This window comes from Ptychodera flava, chromosome 5 (assembly GCF_041260155.1).
Source record: "Ptychodera flava strain L36383 chromosome 5, AS_Pfla_20210202, whole genome shotgun sequence".
NCBI classification, from domain to species: domain Eukaryota; kingdom Metazoa; phylum Hemichordata; class Enteropneusta; family Ptychoderidae; genus Ptychodera; species Ptychodera flava.
The window spans coordinates 30327691-30340891 of NC_091932.1; the positions used below are offsets into that span (position 1 = coordinate 30327691).

At 37.0% G+C, this 13201-nt stretch overlaps 1 protein-coding gene across 4 annotated transcripts in view; it reads left to right on the top strand.

Annotated features, from left to right (window-relative positions):
- Positions 1–13201, top strand: part of LOC139133479 (solute carrier family 2, facilitated glucose transporter member 10-like) — a 60791-nt gene that overhangs the window by 41002 nt on the left and 6588 nt on the right. For 3 of the 4 annotated variants that reach the window (XM_070700093.1, XM_070700096.1, XM_070700094.1), the window contains exons 8-14: positions 1963–2049; positions 3264–3350; positions 5803–5913; positions 7867–7983; positions 8572–9142; positions 10736–10858; positions 11653–11785. In XM_070700093.1, coding sequence (XP_070556194.1) covers positions 1963–2049; positions 3264–3350; positions 5803–5913; positions 7867–7983; positions 8572–9142; positions 10736–10858; positions 11653–11785 — 1229 coding nt within the window. Of the gene's footprint in view, positions 1–1962; positions 2050–3263; positions 3351–5802; positions 5914–7866; positions 7984–8571; positions 9143–10735; positions 10859–11652; positions 11786–12783; positions 12849–13201 lie in introns of all 4 variants that reach the window. The other variant, XM_070700095.1, reaches the window with a different exon arrangement.

Genomic DNA, 13201 nt, shown 5'->3' on the forward strand with positions numbered 1-13201 from the left:
CAATGACCTTTGACCTCAAATATACATATTTGTCCATAACTCAGGAACCACAAGTGCTACACCCTTCATATTTGGTATGATGGGACACCTTATGGCGCCACATATTGTACCTCATTAATTATGTGCATATCTAATTTTGAGCAAGCCAATAGAGGTAAATGTATGATTTTTAGTATATAGGGACAGACTATAGGATAGAAATTTTTTGACAAAATTTCATGTGACCTCGATAACCTTTTATGTAAAATACACGATTATGTCAATAAATAAGTAACCACAAGTGCTATGTCCTTTATATTTAGTAGGATGGGAGACCTTATGACAACACATGCTTTACCTCGTTAATTATGCCCATATATAATTGTGGGCAAGCCAATAGAGCTAGAGGTCTGAATTTTGGCATATATGGATTAATTAGCAATACAATGGGTTTTTTTTCAAAATGTCACGTGACCTTGATGACCTTTGACCTTGAATATGCATATATATGCATAACTTCATAGATCTGAACATATACACTCCAGTGATACTTCTTAATGACCTCATTTCCCTGCCCCATCAAGACTAATACTCCTATTACAAGTGGGGACTATGTCAATGTCAATGACTTGTTACTTCTATACAGAATATTATCTCACATAGTGAGTGTCTGAATATTATTCTGAATTGTATTCCAAAGCACATTCTGAAAGGACTCTTCTGGAATATACAGAATATTATCTCACATAGTGAGTGTCTGAATGTTATTCTGAATTGTATTCCAAAGCACATTCTGAAAGTAACTCTTCTGAAAATTTCACATTCTTTGCCACTGCACCATCTCCCTAATACATACTGGTGACCCACGGTGTCCACTCAAGTCTCACTTTGATTTAGTCTGTGCAGCTACAGTGAGTGCCGGGTGAAACTTTCCTGTATCGCGTTCACCCCACTCAATGCGTTCATAATCATATCCTACTCACACGTTTCACTTGAAAACAGAACACAAATCATTGTATTCCAAGCGATCACCCAACTCACACGATCACAAATCATGAACTTGAACCAAGTCTAGTAAGCCAGTAAGCAAATCAAGAGAAAAGCTGTGCACAAACACGCTTCAAACACAGCGTAAGTGTGCGGTGGTCGGCGTTTGGAAGGTGGGCGTGGTTTTATGTTTTTGGTCTGGGCAGTCAAACTTTTCTGTTTCGCGCGTCGATGTTTTGAATGTTGCGGGTTCATGTTTTCGGTTGACATATCTTTCTGACAGCCGGAAAAAGTTGCGGTCAGACGTGCTGGCGGCAGTGTCTTTGTTTTTACGTTTTGAACACATTAGTGATTTCAGCAGTATCTAGATTTTGTATCCACAATAATATTTCAACTACCAGGATTATTTTTAAGGATACTTTATAACGCATGGTACCGCACTTTGTGTCCTCTTTGTCCTTAACTCATTCTGTGCTAGTGAATAAAGAGATATATAGCTGGCTATTTTTTCCACTGTGTTTTATAATTAGATACAGGTAAGAGTGGGACAGAGATGTACCGGTAGCATTAGGAATATGATTTACTATTGTTTGGAAACAGGGACTGAGTAAAAACGTAAAGTATTTTTCCAGGACCTCCTAGTTTGTTCAAAATATATGTCACATCTGATAGATATTCAATATAAGAATTATTTCAAAATGATAACAAGTATCACTCCTCTTGTTGATTTTTTCAAGTAAATTTTTTCAATGATTTGAAATTATCGATAAGATCAACTGATAGTAAAACCAGTATTACAATTACCAACTTTGTTAACGATATTTAATTTTTGTCATATTTGAATAATAACATACACAAGAATAATGCAATGTAGTCTAGGTTAATTTTGCTGTAGTGATTTCTTTTAATGCTTGTTTGTTCATTGTTGGTTTTTTAGTTACATATATTTTTCATGTATTAATATGCATAATCAAACTGTTGCCATTTCTTCTGCAGGCTAGAATAGTTTTGCAAAAAGTCCGCGGCTGTCTTGATGTTGAAGACGAACTGGTTCAAATCAGAACAGCAATGCGAACAGAGAGAGTGAGTAAAAACCCAAGTATTACATTACTTCAACCCCTTCACCACAATGGTTTGGCCCAAACTCATCGCTATTAATGGCAAGTGTGGACCTTTTTACAAGAAATTAGGGGTGAACTTGTTAATATTTTGACCGTTTTAATATTTGACTCATATTAATTTTCTTATACCTTCTGGACCAAGTTGTGTAATATTTTACAAACAGCCTACGTTGTGAGACTCAGCCTTCATGACTTACTCTGTGGAGATGCTAGAGCTCCCATTATTTCTAATCATCGCATACTTATCGCAAAATGATCTACAAATTCGCTCAAAATGAATAGACAGATACTATTACTTGCAATCTATTTCTTGCAAGACAGTCATCACCACGTACAATACAACACTGTGATGCAGTAAGATAAAGATAAACTAGAGCTACATTGTTGTAAATGAGTTCAAAAGCTACCAACAACTGATAATTTTGAACTGTACTGTTACACCTTTCTGACAAGCAGTGCAATCGCTCACCACTGTTACCGATATAATCCGCTACAAAATGAAAATGTGATGAAAGGTGATATCTTTCAAATTTGCCGCCAGATACAATCATTTCTATAAAATCTCCAATGATCAGAGTACACACTTATGTGCTGAATGTGTCCAAAGTGGGAAAAACTTTTGCTTCATACCCTACGTAACCAGCAAACTACACCCAGATATCCATACACTCATAGCAAAATGATTGGATGCAATAAGAATGAAAAATAGGATACCATTGTTTACAATGTAAACGCTACAAGTGAAACGTAACTACCACCTAGAATATGGAATTGCTATTGAGAAAGATAAACCACAGTAACATAGTAATCGTAAAAATTCTACCAACAATAACTGATTATTGAGAACTGTATTATTACACCTTTATGACAAACACTTCACAACTGTTGCCAAGAAAGCCTTAAATGCTAGATCGTAATGATCAGTAGCATTTTTCAAATTTGCCCTCAGTTCCCAGTCATTTTACAAAATCCCAACAATAACCTTTACATGATTCTTTGAGTGTGTCTTGGGAGAACCTTCTGCTTGATTCTCTGCATCACCTACAAATGACACACAGATGTCCTTGTACATCAATTCTTTTACTAGTTTGTCTACTTTTCTGTCTGTGACTTCACGCCCGTCCAACCATTATTCTTCCTTTTGCAAACCCCATGCTCTCTGTTCCATGTTTTTAGGATTATTCCATGTGTGATCTGTTTAAAAGTATTGATAACATGCGAGGGCGCATGATGATCGGAATTGGTTTGGTGTTCTTTCAACAGGTAAGTCAATCCAAGAGATCCAATCTACAGGGCAAGTGTTAAACTGTTTATGTTTTTTTCACTATTTCTGTTTTGCATGTCAATGGCAAATTCATGTTCAACTCCCCAAAGCATGTTGAAACAAGGAGGCATCATGGCCAAATGGCTAGATCAGTGGACGCACGATCACAGCGCTGGCATGGCTATGGTGTTGTGTCCTTGAGCAAGGCATTTTATTCCTCATTGTTTCTCCCCACCCAGGAGTGATGGGTACCTGGAAGGACAGTGGTTCTAATGTGTGCATTTAGCTCTGCTGTGCTTATTGGCTGCACATGTGAGCTGTTGTTTGCTCCCCAGGGAGTTGAGTGGTATCATATCAGGTCCAGTGACCGAGGGTAATAATGATTGTAAAGCGCCTTGAGGACATGAACTTATGGATATGTGCGCTATATAAAACCCATTATTATTACCTTATTAATAATTAAACACCCACTAAGTAGCTCGTCAACACAGCGTCTATAGGGCCGTTCTGACACAGCATTTAACAACGTTGTGAACGCCGTTGTTATGGTAAACAACGACGAAAATCACGTGTGAGAACAGTTAACGACGGTGCTGCGACGGCGTCGATCTACGGCGTCGAATTTCGTCAGACCTGCAACGGCGCGCCGACGCAAATTGTGTGTCAGAACGGTTAACGACGGTGTAAACGCCCTCTCGCGACGACTTTTGTCCAAAACATTACCTCTGACCTATCAGCTCGAGTGCACAGTACGCATAGCTTGACTCGACACGAACCATGGAAGACAACAGATCTCTCGCTCGCGTGTATGTACGGTACATACTTTAATTTTATATCGAGGGAGTTCTTGGAACAGTAATATAGTACTACATACCTAAAGTTTTCTACCCAATCCCTATTATCCCATGTCTCCAGCACGACTGATTGCCACCAATTATCTGAGCGTTCTCTTGTCCAGAATGCTCGGGCCACTGGCGTCAATGCATTGTTTAAATGCTGAAGCAGCATGTACATGAAACGCATGGTCGATCGCCTACGGCGTTCTTGAAAATTTCTTGCGTACTCGTCATGGTCAAACTGAAGTACGTTGTGTCCATGTTGCTGGGCATTCCTGAGGCGACGATTGAACTGTTGAATCCGTCTGGATCGCATATGAAGGTGAAAATACAGGAGACACGCCGCTACAGTTGCGTCCTGGACATCCGCCATTGTTGTTTATATCCAACCTGTACTATAGACATATATTGAACGTAGAGGGCGCAAAACACCGGTGTTTTCCTCAAAACACCGGAGGAAATTCCGTGTATGGACATAAGTAGAGATTAAGGGTTAATCCACAGGTGTTTACCAATCAAAACCGTTAGTTACCGGCGGCGTTGGTTTGGCTAGTGGGAACACAGTATATACACTTAAAATGCGCTGCCATTGTTACACATGTACAGGCTGAGCCAAATAGTGTGTATCTCAACATGCTTTGTGGAGTAGAACAAGCTACTGTTGTTGACATTAAAAAGTTAACAACAGTAGTGAAATAATCACATAAAGTTACAGCTACTGGTCCTTGATGCTTTAAAATCTCTTAAGCGGATATTTTACGGTAATATCTTATATTTGTATTTTTCTGTATTTTTACTAAGATTTTATCTATCTGTCACAGCAATTGAATTTCAGATTTCCTGACGAAATGTTTCTCTCATGTTGATATTGTCCACAGTCTGGTAGTGTGCGATTGGCATTTCCAGCGTTACAACAAAAAATTAACTATCTTTCCAGTTAAGGTTGTACCCAGCCTTGAAATTGAAAAATTAAAATTTGCATAAACTTTTATCCAGTCCCTTTCAAAATCAAGAGTGAAAATCTGAGGGGTCATAGTGCAAAGTTTGCTACCAGAAAAGCAAATTACTTGATACTCGAAATGCAAAATGGCCGCCATCTCTGTTAACTCTCTGGGGAAAAATAGAATTTTTCGATTTTCACAAAAATAAGCCTTGAAAGCTTAATCTACTTCAAGAGCTTCAAAGAGAGGCCCCACAAGTGGTAGACCAAAGAAGTATTGTAAAATTTTGAGAGTCCGAACATCTGTCCCTGAGGCGCATTCTACATGTACCTTATGCAAAATGAACCTGTATTTGAACTTTGAACCTGTATTTCCCAAAGCTCCATTTCATACTCTACCTGCAGTTGGTGTACTGATATGATGCTGCATTTATGACATTCAGAAATATGATCGACAAAAATCTCACCACTGAAACAAATAAAACTACGAAGCTCTTTGTAAAATGCAAAAAGTCAGTCAAATTTATGTGCTTCATTCCTTTCTTCTGATATTGTTATATTTTGCCACAAGATTGTCACAATTTGAACATGAAAACATAATTATTATAAAAAGGGAGTTTCTCCTGGGAGACAACAATAGTAACACACTGACAAAGATTATTTCTCCATCGACAGGTAACAGGGCAGACAAATGTATTGTACTATGCACCAACAGTATTCCAAATGCTAGGATTCCAGAGCAATTCCGCAGCCACCCTTGCAACCGTTGGTCTAGGATTTGTCAAGGTAAGTCACACAGACGTTTCAGAAATTTTAGAATTTTCTCACTGTCCTACTAAAAATTCACGTTTAAACAGCACATTCTCAAAAGAAACCATTAAGAAATAAATGAATGAAGGATAGAATCATAATCGCTCAATCACATTAGCGTTTTATTTTGAAAAATTTGAAATTTGAAGGAAGAATACAATTGCTTTTTTCGGTTTTAGTAAGTGAGGTTTTGAAAAGCTTGGGTCTTGTGTGTCATGTTTGGACCAAATTTGTCAACCAGAACACTATGTCACACTGGTTTGATAAGGAAAATACTTGGTATTTCAATATACTTCAGAGAGCAAACTGATAAAATAGAATTTATACCAGCAACAAAATTGTGTTACTGTTATTGGCCCCTCTATACCAATTTGATGTGATAGATTCCAAGACTTTTCATAAGTATAGTCATGAGCAAATATTGGTCAAACACTTTTATTTTTTTCTCAAGACTTTTGGAAATCAAGCATACAAGATGATAGAAAATACTGAATGATGGCAAAGCAAACATAATTTGTCTGAATTTCTGGTGACATCAGCCAATGTCACATACACAATGCTATATTTAGGAACAAACATACTGTGCAATCAATCATTGGTGTCTCATAGCAAGGCCATTGACTGAAAAATCCGTTGCTACTTTGAGCGCCCTCAAGTGATGGATCTTTCAGTCTAAGTGACACCATTGATCTGATTTCTATTGTTTTTTGGGGGAAAAATCTGCATGTTTTCCCGCTGTACATCATCACTTTAGTCAGAGAAAAATGTGTTCTTGATCAGAATGGATGACATGTCCTGAAATTGAACTTTTCTACAGTCGACCCATTTGCTATACTTGAACCCTATGAAAAAAACACTTTTTTAATCACATCAGTATTTAAAACCTTGAGACAAATCTAAGCCTCTTCTAAAACTCATAATTCAGTATGTATTAAAAGTGCAATAGCAGTGCCTTTTCATTCGGGTATTCAAATTAAAAAATGATGATGGTAGATTTTTAGCTCATATTTGGTTTTGTATATAAATACCAAAAATAGCTTATATGATGAGTCGGTGGTGTCTGTATGTCTGTATATTTGTGGGTATGTATGTGCGGATGTATGTCCGTCACACACAAAGGCTCCCATACCGCCAGAGCTACCATCTCAGTATTTGGCGTACAGGTAGATGCAGGGGTTGAGATGTGAATTTGTTCAAATGAACACATCAGTGTCAAAAATGTGCAAATGAGGTAAGAAAAAGTGAAATCCTGCAAATGTGCAGGCCAGTAAGAAACAGGCCAACTCCACTGATCTTGAATCATTTCCTGTCATTGTTTATGAACTGTTACATATTAACAGACCTGATGAAACCATTGACAGTAGAGGGAGGAAGACTGTCTATACTCAAACTAAGAGGGGCTTGTTTCTGCTATGCATGTTGCTAAAGTTGACCTCCAGTACCTAAAGTTTCAGACCTTAATTACTTTTGTCATTCTTGTTTTTCTGGTTTAAATATTTCTTGATGTTTTTCTGGTTGTACTGTGCAGAAATCATTGCCATAACATCAACGTAGAATTTTCCTGCACTGAACAGATAGAAACAACATTTATTGTTGATCATTGGTAACCCATACTGGTATATACCAATTCTGATCAAATTTGAGCGACACCGTATAATTGCGGTATTTTTTAAAGAAGGCATAGTCAACAAACTTCAACAATGGAAATCTGTCAATTGAAGTCAATCAATAAGTAAATTGGATTTAACAGACAATGAGGTTTTTTCTTATAATAGATATTTCTATAAAGTCCATGAAAATATCTTTTCATGATGACCTTTGGACAAAGGACAGATAAAAATATACAGTATGCACGTTGCTTCAGGACTATTGACTAGTTGTGCCAAATGCAATTTGATGATATTTAATTGATTCTTTTTATATTTTCAGGCACTGGCAACTATTGTGTGTCTATTATGTGTGGACCGAGCCGGCAGGAGACGGTTTTTGATGGTTGGGACGCTCAGCATGGCCATGGTGATTACACTACTGGGTATTGCTACCAAGGTAACCACTCTCAATGATACATCTTTTAATTCATGACTTTCAACACTGAGCTCAACTGCTCCAAAATGTAATTATTGTGGTTTTCGTCAAGGTAGTACAGCGCTTTAAAGTTGAGAGACTTCAACTTTTGCTCAAATTTTCAATAGGTGAACTTTAAATCATTCCCTTTTTGAAATCAAGAATAAAAATCATGGGTAAGTGTGCAAAATTTGGCACTACAGAAACAAATAAGCCAACATACATTTACATACCAACTCATGAAAATTCAAAATGGCCGCCATCCCTATGTTAACTCTATGGGAAAAATCAGTTTTCAATTTTCACAAAAATAAGATGGTGGAAACTTTATTTACTCCATGAGCCTCAAAATGAACCCCCACAAGTGGTAGACCAAAACAATATTGTAAAAATCTGTCCCTGAGACACATTCTGGATAAAGACCTGTCAAATGAAGTAGATACTTTGGCTTCAAAAAGTGTTCAAATATATCATGTACTTCATAGACAAGAATATTCTGTAGAGCAATCTATGAATTGGAGTGATTTGATGACCTTTGACTTACAATCTTGTTTTCATTTTTGTCAACAGCTCCTTCCAATGACTGATCTGAAACCAGCATGCGTGTCAGTGCCTTTAGTGCTGCCATCGAACTCGCCGTTTCCAAATGGTGTCACCACTGCAATGCCTGTATCTGCCAATGCTACAACATTATCACTCAGTCACAGTGAAACAAGTACAAATCATACAGACAATGTTTTCAGGAGAAGTGTAATGGACCAAACTTTTATAGCTTTTCAGGAAAAAATTTCTACTTTTTATACAAATGAAAACCCAAATATACAGAATGGAGGACTTGCTTCTGAGCACAGAGATCACAACTCAGGTCAGAGGTCACAGGTGATAGGTCATCCATCCAGAGACATTGCCAAGAGGGAAGTCCGCGTACAACATTTACAACTCTCAAGTATTTACAAAGACAGAGTTTTCTTGGAACGATTTCTGCGGGACACAAATCAGTTGAATAACTCTAATGAAACAGAAAGTAATGTTGACAGTGATGTTGAGAAATTTAGCCAGGCTGGTACTGTGGCTGCCAAATATATAGCATTAGTGTCTCTGATGTGCTACCTAGCTGCCTACTCATTCAGTTTTGGACCCGGTAAGTGCGCCCTCACTTGAGCATGACCGTTGTCTTAATTTCTCAAAAAAAATTCTCAAGGAATCACATCTTATTTGAGACTCTCATCCAACACTCAAAAGTGTCTGATTTGGTCTCTAAATTAAATCATTATTAGGGATTTGATGATGTATATGTTGGTCTGTGTACATTAATATACTAGCATATTGCTGAATTAAATTCTGTTACACTCACCTCTGTTATTTCTCAAGTCCCACTTTTGAACACTGAACTGTTGGTTAAACCTAGTCATGCAAGCAGAAATTATGTTTGTAAAATATAAATCGGAATTATAGCACCTGTGTCTGATGTCATGGAGAACATCTGAAGGGGTGGCCGGTTCATCGAGGGCCTGTCATTGCAAGCTCTTTTACAGTGGTTTGCGTTGAACCGTTGGCAGTATGGGAAATTAGACACACTGTTTAAATTGCGGAGTTGCCAACACAGTCTAGTGTGACTGTTGTCTAGTAGTAATATCAGTCTGTCATAAAGAAATCAACTCTGAGAACGTTGAAACATTGTCTGGAAGGAGGTCAGACACTGTCAAAACAACACCACCAGATCTGTACCAAGAACATTTACAAATGATGAGTTCTGGAGCGGGATGTGTGTGGCTTTGTTGTCTTGTTATGACTTTGTCTGACCTCCTTCCAAGACAATGTTTCAAGTTTCGTAGAGTTGATTTCTTTGTTATTGGGTGATTTTAATGCCAAGACGATGTGTTTGCAACTCCTTAATTCAGACAGTATGTCCAGTTCCTGTAATGCTGATTTTTCCACATCCACAGTCAATTACTCATATATCCCTCGACCGATTTCATTTAAACTTTGCGCAAGGACAACACTGTGACTTACATACGCATGTGGAATTTTATGATATGATCCAATATGCAGGAGAATTTCTTTGAAGTAGTTGATGAACCTTTCTGAATCTATGCACAAATCTTACTCCATTTCCATAAATCAATGCGATGCACAACACAAGACCATGTTTCTACCCTTTTGCTTTAGTACAGTTCTTTCAAAATTTCATTCAAACGTGGCACAAGGACAACGCATTATGACTTTACATTTGCATTTCAAATTTCTTCACAATACAATCTAATATGACCGCCAAACGTTTATTTTGTTCTGACTTTTTTGTACCCACTCTCATAAAATATAGCCACATCTATTACCCAACTATTGCTCATATTTAGCTAAACTATAATTCCATTTGTACTTGGTACATCAACAGTGCACATGCACATCAATATAAGGTCAATATTTTCTCAGCCATTTTCGGTCAATTGTTTCCAAATTTCTCGACCAAGTGGAGACTATGTCATTTACAATGAATTGTTCATGCTTTTATCAATAGGTGCCTACAAACTGAAACATTATTTTATTTATCCTCTCAGAAAACCAGATGGTTGTTGTCTGCGTCAGAATATTTTCGATTTCAGACAATCCATAAAATGCTAACAATGGATAATAGGATCACAAGAAGTTTTTTCATCAATTTCACATTGTAATCTCTTACTCTCTTAAAAAGCACTAATAGAGAGTGATATATCTTTTCATGATTTGTGAACAGTGACGTGGATTTTACTGAGTGAGATATTTCCGTCTGGTATCCGAGGAAGAGCCACTTCCTTTGCCACGATATTCAACTGGGGTATCAACCTTATCATGTCACTGACATTTCTGCAGCTCATGAGTAAGTAGTCTCTTGTGAACATATTCATCCTCTTGAATTTGCTCTTCACTTATCTCGTCTGTTGTCGAGAGCTTGTTGGAATCTTTGTAACAGTATTTCAGATGCTCAAATTATCTAAATACTTTTCTAATCTACTGTATGTGTGTGGGCTCATTTTGAAGGCATTGCTATAAAAACACTTTTTGCTATCTTACTTTTGTGAAAATGAAAAACGTAATAAGTTTTTCCGTACAGATTACAAGGCGTACCAGTCTTTTTGGAATTTTAATTATCATTAAATTGTTTCTGTAAACCTAAACTTCGCATCATGAACCTTGATTTTTATTCTTGATTATGAACTAGAATGATTCAAAAGTTTCCCTGGGGAAGATATTTGAAAAGGTTTGAAACGTGCTGTTTTGAGGTGTGGATTCCCTTAATTATATTTGGGATTTTGGTGTTGTGTTTGTGGAATTTCTTGTCTTTTCAATTGGAAAATTGAACAGACAGGCAGAAATGTGGTGGTATAGAGTAGTGGCAGTTCATAAAATAAATTTCCTGTAGAATTGTTCTCACCAATGAAGGGGGACAGATTTCAATGTGTTTTGAGGCTGTGTACTTATTGTGTGTGTGCCGCAAAATCTGAAGAAGTGAATATACTGGTACTTCTTAAGAAGAAATGTTTTTATCTTTTGTTACGTCATCAACATGTCCAGTGCTGAACCCAAATCTGACTTGCAGAGTTACAGATCAATAATCTAACATTTCCAACTGTTCTAATCCTTTTCTCTCTCACTACCCTTTTCCTTCCACAGATGAGGTTGGAATTTCATGGACTTTCATACTCTATGGCGTAATATGTGTCATCTCAGCTGTCTTTGTCTACCTCTTCGTCCCAGAAACTAAAAACAGATCTTTGGAACAGGTATCGGCAGAACTGAACAACAGGTAAGCCCTTAAAAACTCAGTATATTTAATTTATTGTTAATTTAAGCAAAAAAAAGTAAATGGATTAAAGCCATGTGTTAGGCGCCTTTGCAGATTTATGTGTTTGATTTAATTATCAATTATTAATTTAATTATTTTTCTGTTATTTTAAGCTTTTGGTCAGTTTTTGAGTAGGTCATTTCTATGACCTCAATATGAACTTGGACCCTGATGTCATTGATGGTATGAATCCACCAATCTGATTGAACAGTCTATAACAGTCAACCATATGCAATCTCTGCTGATTTCACATTGTGTGACTGATTTTTAAACAGCAATTTGGTTTTCTTTTAGCAAATTGTGAGTTAAGGATGTTGAACCAAATACCACAAATGCCAATATATTAAAGGTCATATAGGACTATGAAAATGGAATATTTAGTAACTTGATAGTCTCATTATCATATGCAAAATGTCCATAACTATTTAGTTGCCATGGAACATTATTAACACATTAGACAATAGGCAGTTCCTGAACGGTGAATGACATCCTGGCTTGGACTCCTGGAACAGTTGGTCTGCCCTCAGTGTTGACAACTATCATTGCTGTCATTTTGTTTTCAGTGACTGGAAGATAATTAAACATGCACATAGTATCACAAGTCATCATGTTTTTGACCTCAAATACCTTCCCCACCCCACCCCTTCCCCCAAAACGAAATATTGTTGAAGTTTAAACATTCAATGACAAATTTGTGATTTGAACTACCTCAGGCACGATAAATTGCAGAAATTGGTAGGTGGAACTTTTACCTGCAAAACAACAAGCATTCCAAACAAAAGCTGAAAGATAATTTAAGTATCATAGGATAGACATTGGTTACAAAGCATCACTTTCCTCATTAAATAGAGCTACATCCTCTTATAAATACAGTGACTTTTGTCTGCCATGGACGTTTTGATTTTTTGTTTCATTTTTATTTTGTCAATATATTTTTGTTGTCTGTTATTTGTTCCCAGAAGAGTAACACTTTGTGGTAGACGCAGAGCTGACGGTTATTCTAACATGTGACAAGCAGTTCTGAGTGAGTCTATGCTACACTGAGAGTGGTGTAAACTTGGGAATACGCCTCACTATAGACTGGACTTTTGGGGTTACAGCTATACGGTTATAAATATAAACAAAATGATTTTCGATTATTTTATGATGTCTGCTACTAGAAATACTCTTAATTACATATGAATGATGTCTGGTAATTGAAATTCTCTAAAATACACCAATTTTATCATTGCGTAGCTATTATTTGTACTGTCACAGAATTTTGCCGGTTGCTTTTGATTTTTGTCAGCTGGCATTTTTAAAGACTAACATGATTATTTGGTTGCTGTGTGATGCTTTGTCAACGTCAGTTTCCTTTGTGCTGAAGATTTTGTATCC